The sequence below is a fragment of the Pelophylax lessonae genome (genome assembly GCF_965119305.1).
Source record: "Pelophylax lessonae genome assembly, chromosome: 4".
Classification (NCBI taxonomy): domain Eukaryota; kingdom Metazoa; phylum Chordata; class Amphibia; order Anura; family Ranidae; genus Pelophylax; species Pelophylax lessonae.
Window position 1 is genome coordinate 14,990,318 of NC_138771.1, and position 20,750 is coordinate 15,011,067.

Genomic DNA, 20,750 nt, shown 5'->3' on the forward strand with positions numbered 1-20,750 from the left:
GGGGTGCCTTGGGAAAATGCCTAAAAATTGCCCCAAAATTGTATACAAGGCAGTGGGTGGATAAAACCTGCCTTTTAGTTATTCCTTATGTTGTCTATAATGAGAAAACTGATACCACAGAGCCCTTTTTTCAACCTGGGTGCCTGAAGGTTTCTTCAGAAGGTACCTTGGGGAAATGCCTAAAAATTGCCCGAAAATTGTACACAAGCCAGTGGGTGGATAAAACCTGCCTTTTAGTTACCCAAAGCCACAGGTTTTCATTGTACTCCATTACAACCTTCTAGCCGCCAACCTTCTAACGACCAATGACATCATCAGTTGATATGGAGGATGTCAGTTGCCTTCATATCATCCTTGTTTGACCCTCCCCTGCCCCTCTCCATCAGCTTTGGGGTATCATTAGTTAAATGATCGAGAAAAAGTGAGGGAGCTGCATTCATTTTAGAAGGGGGCGCCTAAAGACTGTCTATAATTGTGGAGGGTGCCTCGAGATTGTCCATAATTTTGAAGGGTGCCTTGACTGAAAAAAGGTTGAGAAACACTGATATATCCAATAGAATATTTGAGCCTTGTACTGCTTGTAATCACAGCCTATTTTAATTAGCTACTATCCCATTAGAAAAGTACATTTTGTCTGATCTGGTTTCCAAAAACCAAGTAAGCAGGGGCGTAACTACAGGGGTTGCATTTGCAACCGGGCCCCATGCTCCAGGAGGACTGTGTGGCTCCCCTGTACACCTGGATAGGAGGGGTGGCGGGGGCAGCATGTAGAGAACTCACTGTCCTCCTTTTTCCTCCTGTAGCTGCAGGAGGAAAATGGAGGAGATTGGATCCTCTGTATGCTGCCCCAACCACCCCTCCTATCCTGTTCACTTGTGTTCTGCTGTCTCTGGGCCCCTGTGTGCTCCCCTGGTCCCCCCCTCCCTCACTGTGCTGCCTCCCCCCCCCACTGTGCTCCCCCCCCCACTGTGCTGCCTCCCACCCCCCTCCCAAACTGTGCTCCCTCCCCTCTCCTGCCGGCTGCTGCAGGGGATGTGTCACAATAGAGAACCAGGAAGGGGTCAGTAAATATGTAAATTACCAGCTCCTTCCTTTTCTGAATGGACAGAGTCATAGTCAGTGGCATTGTAAAAAAAAATAAAATAAAATGATAAAAAATAATACAATTAAAATACCAAAAAATAAAAACTACTGACACCAGTGGGTGAACTTCCAGGATCACAAAGGTCACACTTGCCACTGGGCCCTGGCATTCCACCACCGTGGGGAGGCCCCCAAGAGGGCAGGAAGGGGGCCCACTGCAGAACTGGTGAAATGGTCCCCCTGCGGGACTGTAATAAAGGGCCCCACAACAAGAGTAAAGGGCCCAAGGATCAGTGGGAAGAGCCCCAGGCTTGAAGGGAAGGGGTCCGGCGAGGGGCCTGGGGGGGCCCTTTATGGTTTCTTGCATCGGGGCCCTGAAGGTTCTAGTTACGCCTCTGCAAGCAAGGAAAACACTAGAAAAGGCAATAACCAATCATTTATCACACTCCGAATGAAGCGTGGAATTTGATTGGCTGCTATGGGCAGCAGCTCCAAGCATTTGTAAGTCGGCCCGGTCTGTATTAGGCAAGTGTCACCATTGGAAGTTTTTCTTTTTTTTTCTAGTTTGTTTGATTTCCAGCTGTTATGCAAAGAAGCAGAAGTTCAGAAACTTTGGGTGACCCCCAAGTAGAGCCGAGGCTGGGAATGCAGAAAGTGGTGAAATGAAGAATATGTGCTTTAATCAGGAGCCAGGAGGAGCGTTTCCAGTGGGGTGCCTGGCTGCGTCTGTGACACATAGTCATATTAATAGCCACTTCTATTACCTGCCGGATATGTGCAAGAGCTTCCAGTCACGGGTGGAATCTTATATGTAGGACTCCATCCATGGACTGTGACACGTGTTTGTCATCAAGGAAATATCTGAGAGTCAATCTGGAGATGGAACATATTAACGTTTTGTCTCTCCATGTATCTCTGATAGTTCTTAGCAGGCCTGCCAATCAGGGAGAGTCCTTAGAGACATACATTATATTACAGGGTGCAATTCTAGGACCTGAACACCTCCTAACACCTCTATTCTTCTACCCCAGACACTCCAGTGAGGACCAGTATGAGATCACATCCCTGGGGTCAGCTGACAGATACAACGCTATTGGGCCCCCATTCAACTTCTCTTTTAAGGTAAGTGACTGCCTTGTGCCAATAGACTTTCATTCAAAAATTCTCCTTCTCTGGCTTTACGTCTCATGCTTATTAACCACTTTAGCCCCGGAGGATTTTCCTGCTCAAAGACCAGGGCCTATTTTGCGATTCGGCACTGCGTGACTTTAACGGACAATTGCGCGGTCGTGCGTCGCTGTACCCAAATGAAATTAACCATACATTGTATACCCCTGTATGTTGTGGTCTATAACCACTTTACCACCGGAGGATTTTGCTGTCTTACGTCTGGGCCACTTTTTGCGATTCGGCACTGTGCGACTTTAACGGACAATTGAGCGGTCGTGCGACGCTGTACCCAAATTAAATTGACGTCCTTTTTTTACCACAAACAGAGCTTTCTTTTGGTACTATTTTATCCCCTGTGCGATTTTTACTTTTTGCGCTATAAACAAAAAAAAAGAGCGTCAATTTTGAAAAAAATAACTATTTTTCACATTTTTTTATATGAAATTCCCCCAAAAAAATGTAAAAATCGAAATTTTTTAACATTTTAGGCCAATTTGTTTTCTGCTACATATTTTTGGTAAAAAAAAAAAATCGCAATAAGCGGATTTTGATTGGTTTGTGCAAAAGTTATTGCGTTTACTAACTAGAGGAAAGATTTATGTCATTTTTATTATTATTTTTTTTAACTAGTAATGGCGGCGATCTGCGATTTTTTTGTGGGACTGCGACATTGCGGCGGACAGATTGGACCCCTGTCTAACATTTTTTGACACTTTTGGGGGTACCAGTGACATTACTACAGTAATCAGTGCTATAAATATGCACTGTTACTGTAAAAATGACACTGGCAGGGAAGGGGTTAACTTTATTAGTGATCAAGGGGTTAAGTGTGTCCCTAGGGGCGTGATTCTAACGGTAAATGGGCGTGGCTTGTGATGTAACCACAGAGACATACGATCCTACATAGCAGGACCGTATGATCTCTGCAGTTACACCAGGGAAGAATGACAGGCGGCTTTGTTTACATCAGTTGATGTCCTTTTCCCCCCACAAATAGAGCTTTCTTTTGGTGGTATTTGATCACCTCTGCGGTTTTTATTTTTTGCGCTATAAACAAAAAAAAGAGCGACGATTCTGAAAAAAAAAAAAAAACAATATTTTTCATTTTCTGCTATATAACATTCCCAAAAAAATGTAAACTATTTTTTTTCATCATTTTTGGCCAATTTGTATTCTGCTACATTTTTTTGGTAAAAAAAATCCCAATAAGCATATTTTGATTGGTTTGCGCAAAAGTTATCATGTCTACAAACTAGGGGAAAGATTTATTTTTTTATTTTTATTTTATTGTCATTTTTATTTATTTATTTATTTTTTTACTAGTAATGGTGGCGATCAGCGATTTTTAGCGGGACTGCGACATTGCGGCGCACAGATCGGACTCCTAACTGACATTTTTTTACACTTTTGGGGGGACCAGTGACATTACTACAGTAATCAGTGCTAAAAATATGCACTGTTACTGTAATGATACTGGCAGGGAAGAGGCTAACACCAGGGGCGATCAAAGAGTTAACTGTGAGCCTAGGGGGTGTTTTCTAACTGTGAGGGGAATGGGCTTGTAAAATCAATACAGAGACCTGTGTTCTTAAATAGGAGGAATTTTTTTTATGCCTATACCATCACCTGTGCCATCACCTGTGCCATGCCTGTACCGTCACCTGTGCCATGCCTGTACCATCACCTGTGCCATGCCTATACCATCACCTGTGCCATGCCTGTGCCATGCCTGTACCATCACCTGTGCCATGCCTATACCATCACCTGTGCCATGCCTGTGCCATGCCTATACCATCACCTGTGCCATGCCTGTGCCATGCCTATACCATCACCTGTGCCATGCCTGTACCGTAACCTGTACCATCACCTGTGCCATGCCTATACCATCACCTGTGCCATGCCTATGCCATGCCTGTACCATCACCTGTGCCATGCCTATACCATCACCTGTGCCATGCCTGTGCCATGCCTATACCATCACCTGTGCCATGCCTGTGCCATGCCTATACCATCACCTGTGCCATGCCTATACCATCACCTGTGCCATGCCTGTACCATGACCTCAAAGTAACGCAATTTTTTTACCGCATTTTTTGCCGCAAAGCAATACCTATTACATTTTTCTTTTTGCCCCCCCAAAAATTTTGAGCACCAGCCGCCACTGGTGATAATAATAATAATGTGCATCAGTGACAAAAAATGTAATATACAATCACATAATTATTTAAAGTGCAAAAATATAATATATATATAAAGTGCCAAATGTGCATTAAGTGCAAAGTGCAAAATATAGTGCAGTCCAAAAAGTTGTATACAGTCCTCTTGAATCAAATAAAGTGCTGAATATCGTGCTCCACACAAAGTGCCAAGTGCTTCCAAAGAAACCCTTTTGGGGATCCACTCACCAGACTTAGGAATATTCAGAGCTATATATATATACAGTATATCCAGTTACACCTCCGAATCAACCTCCAGCCTCAGATGTGGGATATTAAACAGCCTTGGTGTCCCCCAGGATATCAATAAGGATGAGCCTTCAATATACCTACCCTAGATGTCTTTGATGACGCCCCAGATAGGCGGGTGAGACGCGTCGACGTAACTTCCTGGGAGACACTCGTCACACAATGTCACTTCCTTAAACCACCGTGGAACGCACGCAGGCAGCGTACCCGGAAGTGGATCGGCATACTGTGACTATTGATCTATATACAAAGCTGATACTTTTCTTATGTTTGTGAGTAGCTTTTTAATACTTTTTAGAATAAAATCACCCTACGGGCTTCACTATTTTTGGCTCCTTCCCTCTTTTGTTTGAGATTTTAAGCATGGAGGAGTTTCAGAGGTAATTGGAGGTATATTGAAGGCTCATTCTTATTGATATCCTGGGGGACACCAAGGCTGTTTAATATCCCGCATTTGAGGCTGAAGGTTGATTCGGAGGTGTAGCATATATATATATATATATATATATATATATATATATATATATATGGCTCTGAATATTCCTAAGTCTGGTGAGTGGATCCCCAAAAGGGTTTCTTTGGAAGCACTTGGCACTTTGTGTGGAGCACGATATTCAGCACTTTATTTGATTCAAGAGGACTGTATAAAACTTTTTGGACTGCACTATATTTTGCACTTTGCACTTAATGCCCATTTGGCACTTTATATATATATTATATTTTTGCACTTTAAATAATTATGTGATTGTATATTAAATTTTTTGTCACTGATGCACTTTATTGTTATTATCACTATCAAATCATTCAGTTTACATTATTAGTGCACTTTATATTTATTTCTATACACCTGGAAGTGCTGTTTTATAATATCCTACTGATTACTTGGTCTTTTTCCTAAGTGAGCAGCAGCTGCAGGTAGTATCAGTACACATTAATCAAGCGCGGGTTTTAATATTATTTTGTTCACATCACATCATACAAACTTGCTCTCTGGATCTGCAGTAAGCCTATGTGTGTTCTTTACAGATCCAGAATCTGGGCTTCTTCCCTGAGGATGTCACAGTGAAGATCACCATTCCGGTGGCGACCCGCGGTGGTAATCGTCTGCTCCTCTTACAACAGCTGACCAATGACCAGGTACCTCGTCCGGCCGTATTATTGGAAGAACAATCCCCCTAGTCTCTCCTACAACACTAATGAATTCTTCTGTTCCAGGGAAATGAAAGCTGTAACATTTGGGGAAATAGCACAGATTACCGCAGGAGGCCATCGGAAGAGGACATCAGTCACATACCTCAGCTGGTAACTTCTATATAGACCTGTGATGGGAAGGGAGGGGAATCTGACACTGAAGTTATCAACCACTTCTGGACTGGAAGATTTTCCCCCTTAATGACCAGGCCATTTTTTGCGATACGGCACTGCGTTACTTTAACGGACAATTGCGCGGTCGTGCGACGCTGTACACAAATGAAATTGATGTCCTTTTTTTCCCCACAAACAGAGCTTTCTTTTGGTGGTATTTTATCACTTCTGCAGTTTTTTTTTTTTTTTACTTTCTGCTATAAAACACATCCAATAAAAAAACTGAAAAAAATCATTTTTTTTTATCACTTTAGGCCAATTTGTATTCTGCTACATATTTTTGGTAAATAATAACAATTCCAATAAGCGTATTTTGATTGGTTTGCACAAAAGTTATCGCGTCTACAAACTAGGGGAAATATTTATGTCATTTTTATTTTTACTAGTAATGGCAGCGATCAGTGATTTTTAGCGGGACTGCGACATTGCGTTGGACAGATCAGACCCCCTAACTGACATTTTTGACACTTTTGGGGGTACCAGTGACATTACTACAGTAATCAGTGCTAAAAATATGCACTGTTACTGTAATAATGACACTGTCAGGGAAGGGGTTAACTTAGGGGAGATAAAAGGGTTTAATGTGAGCCTAGGGGGTGTTTTCTAACTGTGGGGGGAGGGACTTGTGAAATGACCATAGAGACCTGTGATCCCTATATAGAAGGATCACAGGCGCTCTGTGTTCATTCCAGAGAGAACAATAGTCTGCTGTGTTTACAACAGCAGATCATCGTTCTCTCTCTGCTGGAACCCGTGAATCAGCCTCCCCGCTGGTGAATCGCTGTACAGGTATGGGCGATTCGTACAAGTTAGCCAGCCTGCCGCAGTATATCTGCGGCGGGCGGTCGGCAAGCAGTTAATGACTAGGCCATTTTTTGCGATTTGGCACTGCGTTATTTTAACTGACATTTGCGTGGCCTTGCAATGCTGTACCCAAATAAAATTGATGTCCTTTTTTCCCCACAAATAGAGCTTTCTTTTGGTGGTATTTGATCACCTGTGCGATTTTAATTTTTTGTGCTATAAACAGAAAAATAAAAGAATGACAATTCTAAAAAACAAAAAAAACAATATTTCTCTTACGTCCTCTGACAGTCGCCGCCCCTTCCCAAGTCTTCACCAATGGGTATTGACCTTTGCTCCGCAGGAGTAGCTAGGCAACAAGAATTGTTAATAACAAAAGCTTTTAGCATAGACACACCCCTAGGGGCTGTCCCCTCAGTCAATACCTCCCTGCACCAGCATTCCCAACTCAGTTTGATCTTGCCTAGCTTAGGAGTAGCAGGCTTTCCTGTGCTGGGGAGTCAGTCTCAGCCTTCTACCCTTTTTGATTTTATTTCAAAGTATTTTTCTTTTCTTTACTAGCTGTTTTTTTGGCCAGTTTTAGTTTAGGGTTCTTCGGACGAAGATGTTTATGCGGAGCTGGGTCTCGGACTAGCCGCCCTGGATCTCAGGGCTGAGTGCCAGATGGATCCCCAGCCTGCCATCGAGCGTTCAGCTTAGGTTTGCCCTGGCACATTGAACGACCCATCCCTGTTCGCTGCAGGGATGCTGCCTGTGAGGTGGCTACCTCACTGGACGCCATGCTGCGGTCTATGGCTGCAGTCCACAAGCGTCCTGGCTGCGGCACTCCCTGTCTGCCTTGATAGCGGTTTGTCGCTGGAGACGGCTCCTCACGCCATCGGGTATGGTAAGCACCTTCTGTGTGGGGACCTTCTGTGTGGGTGTCAGTCTGTGGCTGTGTAGAACCCCCCATGTTTGTGTGGATGCGGGCTCCCTGTCAGATCCCTGTGTGGCTGCTGTGCCTGTGGGCTGCGAGGGGGGGCCATCCTGCTCTGCTGTGAGTTATGCTCTGGGTGCAGATTTAGGTACAGACATGTGTTGTGCGGCGGCCGCTGCTGCGTTCCGCCACTTTTTTTGCATATATGCTGTGATCGGCCCTGTCCAGCGCTGTGTTTTGGCGCCATTCGCCGCCATTTTGGCAGGCCGCGCTCGTTCGAGCACATGTCGGCGCCATTTTCCTGTAGCCTCATCCCTCAGCCGGGCGGCCATGTTTGCGGAGCCTCATAGGCTATATCAGTCAGCCAGCTATTGCATCACTTCCTCTTTCTCTGGGAACATCGATCGGTGGCAGCAGCCTGTTGTGCTCTCTCCAGGTTTTTACCTTCTTTGTCCTGTCATTCCTTGCTCAGTGTTCTCTATCCCTGCGGGGTCGGTGCATACAGTAGTGTATGGTGGGCTGCGCTCGCCGTGGTGTTAAAGGGCCAGTACCTTTTTTTCCTTTTCATTGCTGGGGCATGGATTCTCAGGATAGCAAGTTTCCCCCCGCCCTGGTGGGGGACTAGGGGGCTGCTGCACCCCCCGAGGGGGCTGATCTGGCCGCGGTGGTGGCGTCCTTGTTGTCTCAGGTGCAAATGCTGATGGCTGAACAATCCGCAAAAAGGGCCAGGTTAACCATTTCCTCTGATTCAGAGGGCGATGTGGCTGCTGTGGCTGGCATACCCTTCTCGGGGTCCCACTCATCTTTGGACCTTATGGGGTCAGAGGGGGAGGCAGAGGTAGAGGGGGCTGATGTTTCTCCCCCTGGCTCGCCTGAAGAGCTTGCACTCATGAATGAGCTGATTGCCTCCATTAAAGATACCTTACACCTAGAGGATGAGCCTACTCCTCCTGCTAGGGTGTCCTCTTTTGGAACGCAGAGAACTCGAAAATCAGCGCAGGTTTTTCCCTGCCCTGCGGAATTTCATCATACGGTTAATGAACAGTGGCGCAATTTAAAGAAGCCCTTTACTGTGCCAAGTAAGTTTAAACTGCTTTATCCGTTTGCGCCCTCCACTGACGAGCATTGGTGTGTGGCGCCTCAGGTGGATCACGCGGTGGCCATTTTGAACAAGGCTACTGCGGTTCCTTCTGAGGATACCCCGGTTTTCCGGGACCCTACGGACAGGAGGCTGGAGTCTCTTGCCCGTCATGCCTATATGGTTGCTGGTTCTATGCTGAAGCCTATCTTTGCTTCCATTATGGCGGCACAGGCTGTTGCAGATTGGACGAAGATGCTCAGGCGCACCCTGGTGGCTGATTCGGCTCCGCCTACCACGTTGGCTATGGTGGACCAGATCCATCAGGGTGTCATGTACTTGTGTGATGCGGACTTGAATTTAGCTCCGTTGGCTGCGCGCCTGTCCAGCGTGGCGATACTGAACCGTCGTTTGATATGGCTGAAAAGTTGGTCGGTCGACCAATCTTCTCGCAAGACTCTGGCGGATTTTCCCTACGCGGGATCTCGTCTTTTTGGCGAGGCTTTGGATACTCTGATTAAAGGGGTTACAGGGGGCAATAGTACTCCAGTTACCCCAGTCTCACAAGCATAAGTCCTTCCGTGTTAAAGGGAATTCCTCGTCTAGGTCCTCTCAGGGGTCCTTTCGTGCCTTTCGGTCGCAATCCAAGGGCAAGCCCTTCAAAGGCCAAGGCTCCCAGAAGAAGCCGTGGGCGGGTAAGCAGAAGTCCGGCCAGTCCGGTTCGACTTCCCATGCCAATTCCGCCTGAAGGGGCGCCCTCACCCGATTCTGGGGTGGGGGGACGTCTGCGCGGTTTTCTACAACCTTGGCTGACCCACATTCGGGACAGATGGGTTCAGGAAATCGTTCGATCTGGTTACAAGATCGAATTTCTCTCTCGGCCGGCGGACAGATTTTTTCCCTCAAATCTTCAGCTGTCTCCGGAGCGCTTGCAGGATCTGCACCTGGCGGTGCGGGACCTGCGGGCCCAAGGGGTGGTTGTTCCGGTGCCTCATCAGGACAGATTTCGGGGGTTTTACTCCAATCTATTCACTGTGCCCAGAAAGGAGGGCAAGGTGCGTCCGATTCTGGACTTGAAAGCTCTGAACCGCTTTGTGCGGGTTCGCAAGTTCCGTATGGAATCCCTGCGCTCAGTGGTGGCTGCCCTGAGTCCGGGAGAATTCATGGCCTCCATCGATCTGAAGGATGCGTACCTGCACATCACCATTTTCGGGGGTCACCAGAGGTACCTTCGATTCGCCATTGCGGAGGATCACTACCAATTCGTGACGCTACCTTTCAGTCTCGCTTCGGCTCCGCGGGTTTTTACCAAGGTGCTGGCACCGGTTCTGGCCCTGTTACGAGCACAGGGCATTGCTGTCTTGGGGTATCTGGACGATATCCTGATAAGGTCAAACGCCAGTCAGGGCCTGGTGACCGACCTGTCCACCACGCTGCGGACACTGCAGGAGTTCGGTTGGACCATAAACGTTCCGAAGTCGACTCTGTGTCCTTCGGTTCGTCTTCCCTACCTGGGAATGATTCTGGACTCTGTTCAAGCGAAGGTCTTCCTACCGGAAGACAAGCTTCAGACACTTCAGGACGAGGTCAGGTCTCTCAGGGACAACAGGCACTCGTCTCTCCGGACATGCATGAGATGTCTAGGTTTAATGGTCTCGGCTTTCGAGGCGATCCCCTTTGCCCAGTTTCACACGCGGGGTCTCCAAGCGGAGATTCTTGCCGAGTGGGACGGGCGGCCGCAATCCCTGGATCTGCGGATCTCGTTGAGCCAAAACACCAGAGGGGATCTTCTGTGGTGGCTCCAGTCGGGGGGAGGTGTCGGGGGGCAAGTCTTTTCGTCCATTATTGTGGACAGTGATCACCACGGATGCCAGCCTGTCGGGCTGGGGTGGTGTTCTGGGCGTTTTGTCCGCCCAGGGTACTTGGTCGGAGGAGGAGTCCTCCCTTCCGATCAACATTCTGGAATTGAGGGCGATAAAGCTTTGCCTTCTACGCTGGACGGACCGGCTTCGGGGCCGTCCAATTCGGGTTCAGACGGACAATGCCACTGCGGTGGCCTATATCAACCATCAAGGGGGCACCAGGAGTGCCTGGGCGGCTCGGGAAGTGGCCGACATTCTGTCTTGGGCCGAGACGCACGTCCCGGCGATAACGGCAGTTCACATACCGGGGGTGGAGAACTGGCAGGCGGACTATCTGAGTCGCCAGACCCTGGACCAGGGGGAATGGTCCCTTCACCCGGATGTATTCCAGATGTTGTGCGCGAAGTGGGGTCCCCCAGATGTGGACCTGTTCGCGTCTCGTCTGAACAACAAGGTGGAAAGGTTCGTGGCAAGGACGCGCGATCCTCAGGCAGACGCCTCAGATGCGTTAGTGGCGCCCTGGCATCAGTATCGTCTGATGTATGCCTTTCCACCGATTCAGCTGCTGTCCAGGCTCCTTCGCAGGTTAGCCTCGGAACCGCACACGGTGATTCTGGTGGCACCGGACTGGCCTCGCCGGTCTTGGTACGCAGACCTCGTAAATCTGGCAGTCGACGCTCCGTGGCGCCTGCCGCTTCGGGAAGACCTTCTGTCTCAAGGACCGATATTCCATCTTGCTTTACAGTCGCTGGCTTTAACGGCCTGGCTGTTGAAAGCCAGGTCCTGAAGGATAGGGGTCTCTCCCCTGAGGTCATTCCCGCTTTGATCAAGGCTAGGAAAGCCTCTTCAGGAAAAATCTACTACCGTACTTGGAAAGCATACTTTGCCTGGTGTGAGTCCAGGGGGTATTCCCCTCGCTCATACTCGGTGTCGAGAGTGTTGGCTTTCCTCCAAACTGGCGTGGACCAGCGTTTGGCGTTGGCCACGATTAAGGGTCAGATTTCTGCGCTGGCTGTTCTCTTTCAACGCTCTGTGGCGTCTAATTCGTTAATTAGCACCTTTGTTCAGGGGGTGCGACATTTGGCCCCTCCTAGGAGGGAACCTTTACCTCCATGGGACTTGAACTTAGTTCTATCCGTGTTACAACAGGCTCCCTTTGAAAAGATCAGGGAGATCTCGTTGTCTCTGTTGTCCAAAAAGGTTGCCTTTTTGGTGGCGATCACTTCGGCTCGCAGGGTGTCGAAGCTGGCGGCTTTGTCCTGCAGCTCTCCCTACCTGGTGATTCACAAGGATAAGGTGGTCCTGCGACCTAACCCATCCTTTCTTCCGAAAAGGATCTCGGAGTTTCACCTTAATGAAGACATTGTCTTGCCTTCGCTCTGCGCGAAGCCTAAGCATCTGAAGGAGGTTGCCTTGCATTCTTTGGATGTTGTTCGGGCTGTCAGGGTTTACCTGTCGTCCACTAAATCCTTTCGCAAGTCGGATTCCCTCTTTGTCCTTCCTGAGGGACCTCGGAAGGGCATGGCGGCGTCGGCTGCGACCATCGCCAAATGGATCAGACAAACCATTGTGCAGGCCTATGCCTTGAAGGGGAAGGTCCCTCCCTTCCCTGTGAAAGCGCACTCTACCAGGTCTTTGAGTACGTCTTGGGCTTTCCGGCATCAGGCTTCTGTGGCCCAGGTGTGTAAGGCGGCGACTTGGTCATCCGTTCACACCTTCTCAAAGTACTATAAGGTGGATGTTCAGGCATCGGCTGATGCCTCCTTTGGCCGTAAAGTTCTCAGTGCGGCAGTGCCTTAGGGACCCCTGTTTTTGGGTCCTTGGCTGTGGGGTGTTTTACCCCTGAGTTACTTGTTTTTTCCTGGGTTGTTGCTCCTGTTGAGCACGTTTTTCCTGTTGCCCAGTTGGTTCTCTTACTGTGTGTAAGGTTCCTTTCTCTGATGTGGGTACTGCGTTGCTTTTCTGCGGCTGCGTCTCCAACCCCTCAGGTCTACACTGCTTTGGGACGTCCCATTGGTGAAGACTTGAGAGGGGGCGGCGACTGTCGGAGGACGTAAGAGAAAACGGAATTTTTGTAAAATCTTACCGTAAAATTCCTTTCTCTGAGTCCTCAGACAGTCGCCGCCCCCCGCCCCTCTTTTGGGGTTTTTGTGTACTCTACTGCTATTCTACTGAAACTGAGTTGGGAATGCTGGTGCAGGGAGGTATTGACTGAGGGGACAGCCCCTAGGGGTGTGTCTATGCTAAAAGCTTTTGTTATTAACAATTCTTGTTGCCTAGCTACTCCTGCGGAGCAAAGGTCAATACCCATTGGTGAAGACTTGGGAAGGGGCAGCGACTGTCGGAGGACTCAGAGAAAGGAATTTTACGGTAAGATTTTACAAAAATTCAGTTTTTTTACTTTCTGCTATAAAACACATCCAATAAAAAAAAATTAAAAATCTAACTTTTTCATAATTTTAGGCCAATTTGTATTCTGCTACATATTTTTGGTGATAAGAAATCCCAAAGTGTATATTGATTGGTTTGCGCAAAAGTTATCGCATCTAAAACTAGGGGAAAGATTTATGGCATTTTTATTTATTATCGGACCACTACCTGACATTTCTGACACTTTTGGGGGGGGGACCAGTGACATTACTACAATAATCAGTGCTAAAAATATGCACTGTTACTGTACTAATGACAGTGGCTGGTAAGGGGTTAACACCAGGGGTGATTAAAGTGTTAAGTGTGTCCCTAGGGGGTGCTTGCTAACTGTGTTCATGGGAGGAACAAAGAGTTCAAGGTTCACAAGAAACAAGATTCAAGGCAAGATTGTCTAAGGAATCAGGCAGGGATCTGTTTAGCATCTCAGGTGGCTCAGTAAGAAGAGATACTGCCAGATACAGCAGAGATTGCAGGTTCAGATCCGGGTCCTGACAAATAGTCGCTGGATGGTACTATACACATGTATGTTGCTCTGCAACATGACGAAAGAAGTAGGCCATGTCACGTTCAGTAGGTGATACTGCCTGCCAGCGTGCCCCAAAGCACGCTGGCAGGCAGTATCCCCTACTGAAAAAAAACCTGGGCTGAGGAAGAGGTGAGATACCTCTAAAAAGCATCCTATGTCTAATGATATATACTTTCTGGATTGACTTATTACACTCTGCAGGTTTTGTGCCGTGTATTTTCTCCCCTATCACCTAATGGTTGCTTACTAACCACCCCCCAGCCCGTGTGAATGCGGGGCTTAGTACAAATTTTTACCAAATTTGAAAGATGTAGCAATATTTTGACAAAAATTGCACATTGACATATTCTTTTTTTCAGAATCACAGTAACTCGGATGTTGTGTCCATTGATTGCACTATGAGCCTGGCGTCCAATCAGGAAGCAACACTCACCCTCCATGGGAGATTGTGGAGCAGAACATTCCAAGCGGTAAGGAATATCAGATGTATGAAGAAGGTGCGATCATCCATCATGAGATCACCAAAATTATATAGAGAACCAAAACACGTGTAGCCCTGCTCCCAGGGGAGTGGCTTAATGCAAGCATATCCTCTTCACTTCTTTTGCCCTGAGCCTGCTCCAACCCAACTGACACTATTTGTTCGGTCATGTTAAATGAATAAGACCACAAGTATTGCAGTGAAAGAACAAATTTACTGCTATTAAATTTGAAATAAAAAGGTATACAAACAGAATCAGAGATAATGCAGAGATTGCCAATGATGTAGATCCTGAGTCCCCAACCAAAGATGTGAATAGAGTTCAGCACTCAGGATCTGGAACACAAGCCATACATATATAATGTATGTGCATACATATATATGCTAGAGGATTGTGTTCGGCAACAACAAAGACACACTAATGTTTTAGTGATTAGAGAGTGACCGCAAATTAAGGTTAACCACACTTATAAAATAACTGTAAAATGAACAGTATAACTGTACTACCTAAATAGCAGAGTGCACTCTGTGTACTAGTGGGGGCCCCCTTTATACTGTACTGCAAGAGTCTCCTGGAGAGTGAGGCCTCACTAGTCTTCACCGGTAAGGAATTCTCAGTCAATCCAAGGAAAGTAATTGTAATCCAAATAAAGGTGATTTGTAGTTATAATCCCCAAAGTAGTCAGTAATTTTAATCCACAAGGATGAATGCGACACTGATCTTGATGCTCCTCCTCAGGCAGACAGCCTAATACTGAAAAGGCCTTAAGGCCTAGTTCATCCACTTCGCACTAAGTGTAACTGCAGTGTCCAGTGGTAATACTATCACTCAGTATGGCCCTTCTATCCAAACAGTTCGGCAATCCTGCCCTGGCTCAGTCTAGGTGTGTGACAGATATCTCTGTAGATGTAGATGCTGGATGTCTCTCACCCAATACCGGGATACACACCCGTGTGTATACCCAATACACACTGCAGCCAGGCCTCGCTCTGCTCAGCGACTCTCTCGGCCTGTCAGACGTCCTTCCGCTCGGTCACGCTACCGAGGTTCCTCCGCATACACACCGTCGTCCTCAGCTCCGGTGTTCGCCACTAGGCCTCTGGCCTACTCCTCTGCGATCCGCAGCAGCTCTTCCCCTTCTTCACAGCACGCTGTCCTCGAGGCAAGAGAGCGAAAATGAATCCCGCCCCCTTTATAAAGACACTCCCAGCAGGCTCCGCGGGTCACATTGCTCCCTGGGAGAAGAGCTCCTTTACATAGCAGTCTATGGTCCTGGCTCCTCCCAGAACAACATTTCCCATAAAAAGTCACTGTCTTTGCAGAACTTTAATAACAAATACAGTTTGAACAACACCAGCCGTGCGACCAGGCTACATCCTCCCCCCACTTGAATATCTTTGGTCCTCCAGAGAAGACAAGAACTGGTCTATACTAAAAGTTTGAATTAACCATCTTAAGTAGCATTCATTGCAACTGAAAACTGATTCATGAAATCACTATCTAGCAACTTATCGTACATATCATCAGATAAATTTGGGTCACTCTCACAGAAGGCTAACAAAAGATCAGTAGCCAATTTAATAGTGTCAGTGGGTGGAATAGAACTTTCTTCTTGAAAGTTGTCAACAGAAGAAATAGTCAATGGCATAGGACTGTTGTGCTGTAGAGATTTGTTCTTCGGGAACTTTCCCCCAGGGTACTGTAGGTCAGTCTCTTGGGAGGATGTATCTCGCTCCGCAATCTAGCAGATATTCCGCTATCATTCTCAGTAATACCTTTTTCCACTGGTGTCTCATGACTCATTGACACTTCTCGCCTATCCTCTAAAGAATCCACTTCCTCAGAAGGTGTGAATATTTCTGAACCTTGACTTCTATATAGATCTTCAAATGACTCCATGGGAGAGGAGTTTGAATCTTCAACAATAGGTTCTCCTAACCTAGACGAGGGAGAATCCACAGAAACATCTTTATTAGGCAATGGATCCTCAGGGATCAGCATAATCTCTTCTTCCCTCTGCCTCGACTCCACATTTCTCACAGGTGGACTATGCCACTGACCAAGTTCTCGTTTAGGGAGAGGGGCAGAAATCCACTCAGCAACGAGTGGAGATAGTTCAGAAGAAGATCCCTCACAAGATGGCCACCACCAGTCGAAAATGACACTTTCATCATCGCTATCCCCTTCTTCATCTACTTCACTTGCAGTTTTCGAACTTGAAAAGGTCGAGACCGTAGCCTAGATGTTCTAGGAGTATCTTCCTCTTCAGTCTATTCAGGCGATGTTCTGACTGCTTCAGAAATAGACAGTAGGTGTTAACCTATGCCAGGTTTTAAGCAGCCCCACCTTACCCTCTGGATGGATTTGGTAGATGGGGCGTCCAGGGAGCTTTCTATGAATGACAAAAGGCTGTGAGCGCCAGCGGTCAGCCAATGTATGCTTTCCAGGTACCCCCAGATTTCTCAACAGCACTTTATCTCCTGGTTGCAGATCTTGCACTCTCACTTTTAAATCAAAGCTCCTCTTATTCCATTGTTCTCGACTTGCAGAGGCTTCCATCGCCTTCTCATGAGCCAAAGTTCTTGTAAGAGGCCTGTGATGTATGATCTATGGAAGTACCGAAAGCTAGGTTGATGGGTAGTCGAGCCTCCCTTCCAAATATTAGAAAATACGGGGAAAACCCTGTGTAGTCGTTGATGGTACTATTGTAAGCATGTATTAGAACTGGGACATATTCACTCCATTTCTGCTTCTTCTCAAGAGGTAATGTTCCCAACATATTCAACAATGTTTGATTAAATCTCTCCAGCTGAGGATCTCCCTTGGGATGGTAGGGAGTAGTCCTAGACTTTTTTATATTCAGCAATCCACACAGTCTTTTTATCAGCTTGCTTTCAAAGTCTCGTCCCTGATCAGAGTGCAACCTTTCTGGCAAACCGTAGTGGACAAAGAACTTCTGAACTAGCACTTTGGCTACTGTACTAGCCTTCTGATCCCGAGTTGGAAAAGCCTGAGCATATCAGGTAAAATGGTCGGTCACTACCAAGATGTTACCATGCCCACCCAAATTAGGTTTGAGATACAGGAAGTCGATACACACCAGCTCCGTGGGACCATGACTCTGTAAATGACCCATAGCAGCCGCTCTGTAAGGTAGGGTCTTCTTCTGGATGCAGCGTATACAAGAGTGACAATAAGCTCCCACTTCCTTCCTCATAAAGGGCCAGTAAAACCTGTCTCTGACCAACTGAAATGTCCCATCAGGCCCTAAATGTCCATGCAAATCGCGCAAGGCTGCAAGGACAGTCAGCCAATATTTTTCTGGCAGGAACAACTGACACACTCCGTCTGACTCTTCCACAGCATTTATTTGGTAAATGATCCCTTATCTTAACTTCATCCGTTCCCAGTCACGATGGACTACCTTGGCCCCCACTATAGGGCTCTCCACAAGGAGTTTAGGGTTATTGGTCCTCAAAGCCTTTTGTACTACTGCTCCCAGAGAATCTTCTCTCTGAGCTTTCCTCACATCTTCCTTAGATAATTGGGAAAGCTCTTCATTCCGTACCTGGGTCAAATCACAATAACACTTGGGCACCCCTGAAGGGGAAACTCCAGCTACTTCAGCTCCCATGACTCTCTTCAAGCGGTACTCTACTCCTTGGTAGGTGGCTTGCACTCCCTCAGAGGTGAGATGCACCCACTCACACTCTCTTCCATCAGCAGGATGTGGCCATCTAGACAATGCGTCAGCATCTAAGTTCCCTTTTCCAGGCCGATACTTCAAACTAAACTGAAATTCAGAGAGGGCAGCTAACCACCTATGACCCGTGGCATCCAACTTGGCAGTAGTCAGTAGGTACGTCAATGGGTTATTATCAGTTTTGACCACAGAGTAAGCCCCATAAAGGTAGTCCCTCAGTTTGTCCACCACAGCCCACTTGAGGGCCAGGAACTCCAACTTGTGAATGGGATAATTCTTCTCTGAGGGGGACAAACTGCGATTAATATAAGCAATAGGGCGCAGCCTTCCTTCAGTCTCCTGATATAACACTCCTCCTAAACCATCTCTATTGGCATCCACGTGTAACTCATAAGGTTTGGCCGGATCTGCATAGGCCAAGACTGGGGCTTTGTAAGGCTCTCCTTCAATTTCCAGAAGGCCTGTTCACACTTGACATCCCACTGGGCTTGAATAGACTCCATAGATCCTCTGGGCCCTTTTCTGGGTATCTCTGTCTTCAGAGGCGTCAGCCCTTCCTCTTCGGTTTCCCTCTTTAGCAGCTCATTCAAAGGACCAGCTATCTGAGAAAAACTTTTCACAAACCTTCTGTAATAAGAACAGAATTTTAAGAAGGATTGCAACTCATTCAAGTCACATTTGTAGGTCTAGGCCAAGTGGTGACAGCTTCCAACTTCTTCTGATCAGTAGATACCCCTACGGCAGACACCATGTGCGCCAGATAGGTGACAGAGGTCTGATAAAATTGGCATTTCTCCAGAGATAACTTCAACCCCTCTTCATAGAGCCTCTGAAACACTGTCTCCAAACGGGCTTCATGCTCTTCCAAGGTCTTCCCAAAGAAAATGATGTCATCTAGGTATACCAGAACTTCAATTAGATGCATGTCCCCTACAGTGTTCTCCATAAGCCTCTGGAAGGTTGCTGGGGCTCCTGCTGATCCTTGGGGCATGCGGTTGAACTCGAAGAAGCCCAATGGGCTGATGAAGGCTGTTTTTTCTCTATCTTCAGGATGCATAGGTATTCAAAATCCAACACGCTAAACCACTTGGCCCCTGATAAACACTGCAGAGCATCTTCTATACGATAAGTGGTGTATTGATCCGGAATGGTTAGACGGTTAAGAGTACGGTAGTCGATACACATCCGGATGGTCCCATTCTTTTTGCAGACTACCACTATGGGTGAAGCATAAGGACTACGGGACTCCCGTATAACACCTGACTTCTTCAGCTCAGCTAATTGCTCAAGAAGGTCTTCTAAGTCACTCAGGGGTATCCTCCGGGCTCTCTCTCTGAAGGGCTTATCCTCACTAAGGTGGATTCGATGTTGGGCACTTTTAGCACAGCCCACATCGTAATCATTTTTTGAAAATAGTTTCTCCCCATGGAGACAGTTGTGTCTTCACTCGCTCCCCCCAATTGAAAGGAACAGCTGGGTGAGCAGGGGAAATATCTTCCGACCCCTTTTCCTTATTCTTCAACTCAGAGGGGGTCAGTGGAGAAGCAGCACTCATATGCCCCAACACCATTCTAAACTTCAGACGTACTGGCTGGGCTGTACCATTCCGGACACTCACAGGAATCTTCCCACCATTCTTCTGCAGAACCCTGGTCGGGATTACTTCTGGTACCAGCTCAATCCCGCTGTCCTCTGCCAACAGATCCCCTTCCACCATCACAAAGGGCCCCGGTTGGTTCCATGACAACTTCACCACAGCCTTCATGCAGGTTCTTTCTCCAGGTTGCAACACCTGCTCTTTCGTGTCCAACCTCCAGAGCTTCCCCACTTCTTCAACTGGGGTCTTCTGTTCCTGCAGCACTCACTGGAAAGCTGTCCTTAACTTAGGATGCACCTCTTCCTCTGTAGACCCTTGGGCTGCTAGAGGGATAAGCATCCGCCGAACCAAATCCCTATTCGTGCCAATTATCAGGGAATTCTGTTTAGCACCTGGGGGTCGAGGGCACACTACAGCCAGAGTATCAAACACTTCCATATGCGCCCCTTTGGTGGGTTGAAACGATATCTTCACGGGGATGTACCCATCGTAGGGGAACTTTTGGGTCCCTAAACCCCAGATCTGTAGTTCTTCCAATTTGCACAAAGGGATGTGCCTCCGATGCTTCTGGTAGAAGTCGTTATAAAGCAATGTCACTTGAGCACCCGTATCCAACAAGGCCTTGGTATAAATGCCCTCTACCTGTAGTGGTACCACCGGGGATGGCCCCACTAATTTCTTGGGTACAACTTCTTTGACGGGCTGGAACAATTTGCGACTGACCTTGTTACTAGAGTTTTTCACCTTCCAGGGCTTGGAACCTTCAGGAAGTTCAATGGTTTGCACCTTGACAGACTTAGTTTGTGGGGTTCTGGATCCTCTCTGCTGAAAAGGAGTGGAGGTATCAACCCCCTGTGTCTCTCTGCCAGATTCAGGGGATCCCCACAAAAATATAGAGGTATTGGGGAGAGATGGGGAAGCACACCCCATCCCATTTTGACCGTAACTACCCTCATGACTGCTGGAGCTCAGGATTTTAGCGGGACTCTCAATTGGCTCCTTCACTGAGGTCCCCTGAAGTTTTCTGCCTTCTTGTTAAGAAAGAACTTCTGTATGGCTTTCAGCAACTCTTCCATTGTCTCAGGACTAAATCCCCACTTCCGGCATCGGGCCCTGAAATGCCTCTTTTCTCCGCAAGCAAAGCATCCTCTGTCCCGAGGGGAGAAAAGATTGGATCCTTTAAACAACTTCTGCATCTCCGGAACTTTCCCCTGTGCTTCCATGACCTGCATCAAGGTCTGGCACATTTGAGTCTGTGCTTGAGCTACC

At 47.4% G+C, this 20,750-nt stretch overlaps 1 protein-coding gene across 2 annotated transcripts in view; it reads left to right on the plus strand.

Annotated features, from left to right (window-relative positions):
* ITGA11 (integrin subunit alpha 11) overlaps nt 1-20,750 on the plus strand; it is a 315,267-nt gene that overhangs the window by 279,314 nt on the left and 15,203 nt on the right. For both annotated transcript variants that reach the window (XM_082253001.1, XM_082253002.1), the window contains 4 exons: nt 2,115-2,205; nt 5,745-5,855; nt 5,934-6,020; nt 14,059-14,169. In XM_082253001.1, coding sequence (XP_082109127.1) covers nt 2,115-2,205; nt 5,745-5,855; nt 5,934-6,020; nt 14,059-14,169 — 400 coding nt within the window. The remainder of the gene's footprint in view (nt 1-2,114; nt 2,206-5,744; nt 5,856-5,933; nt 6,021-14,058; nt 14,170-20,750) is intronic.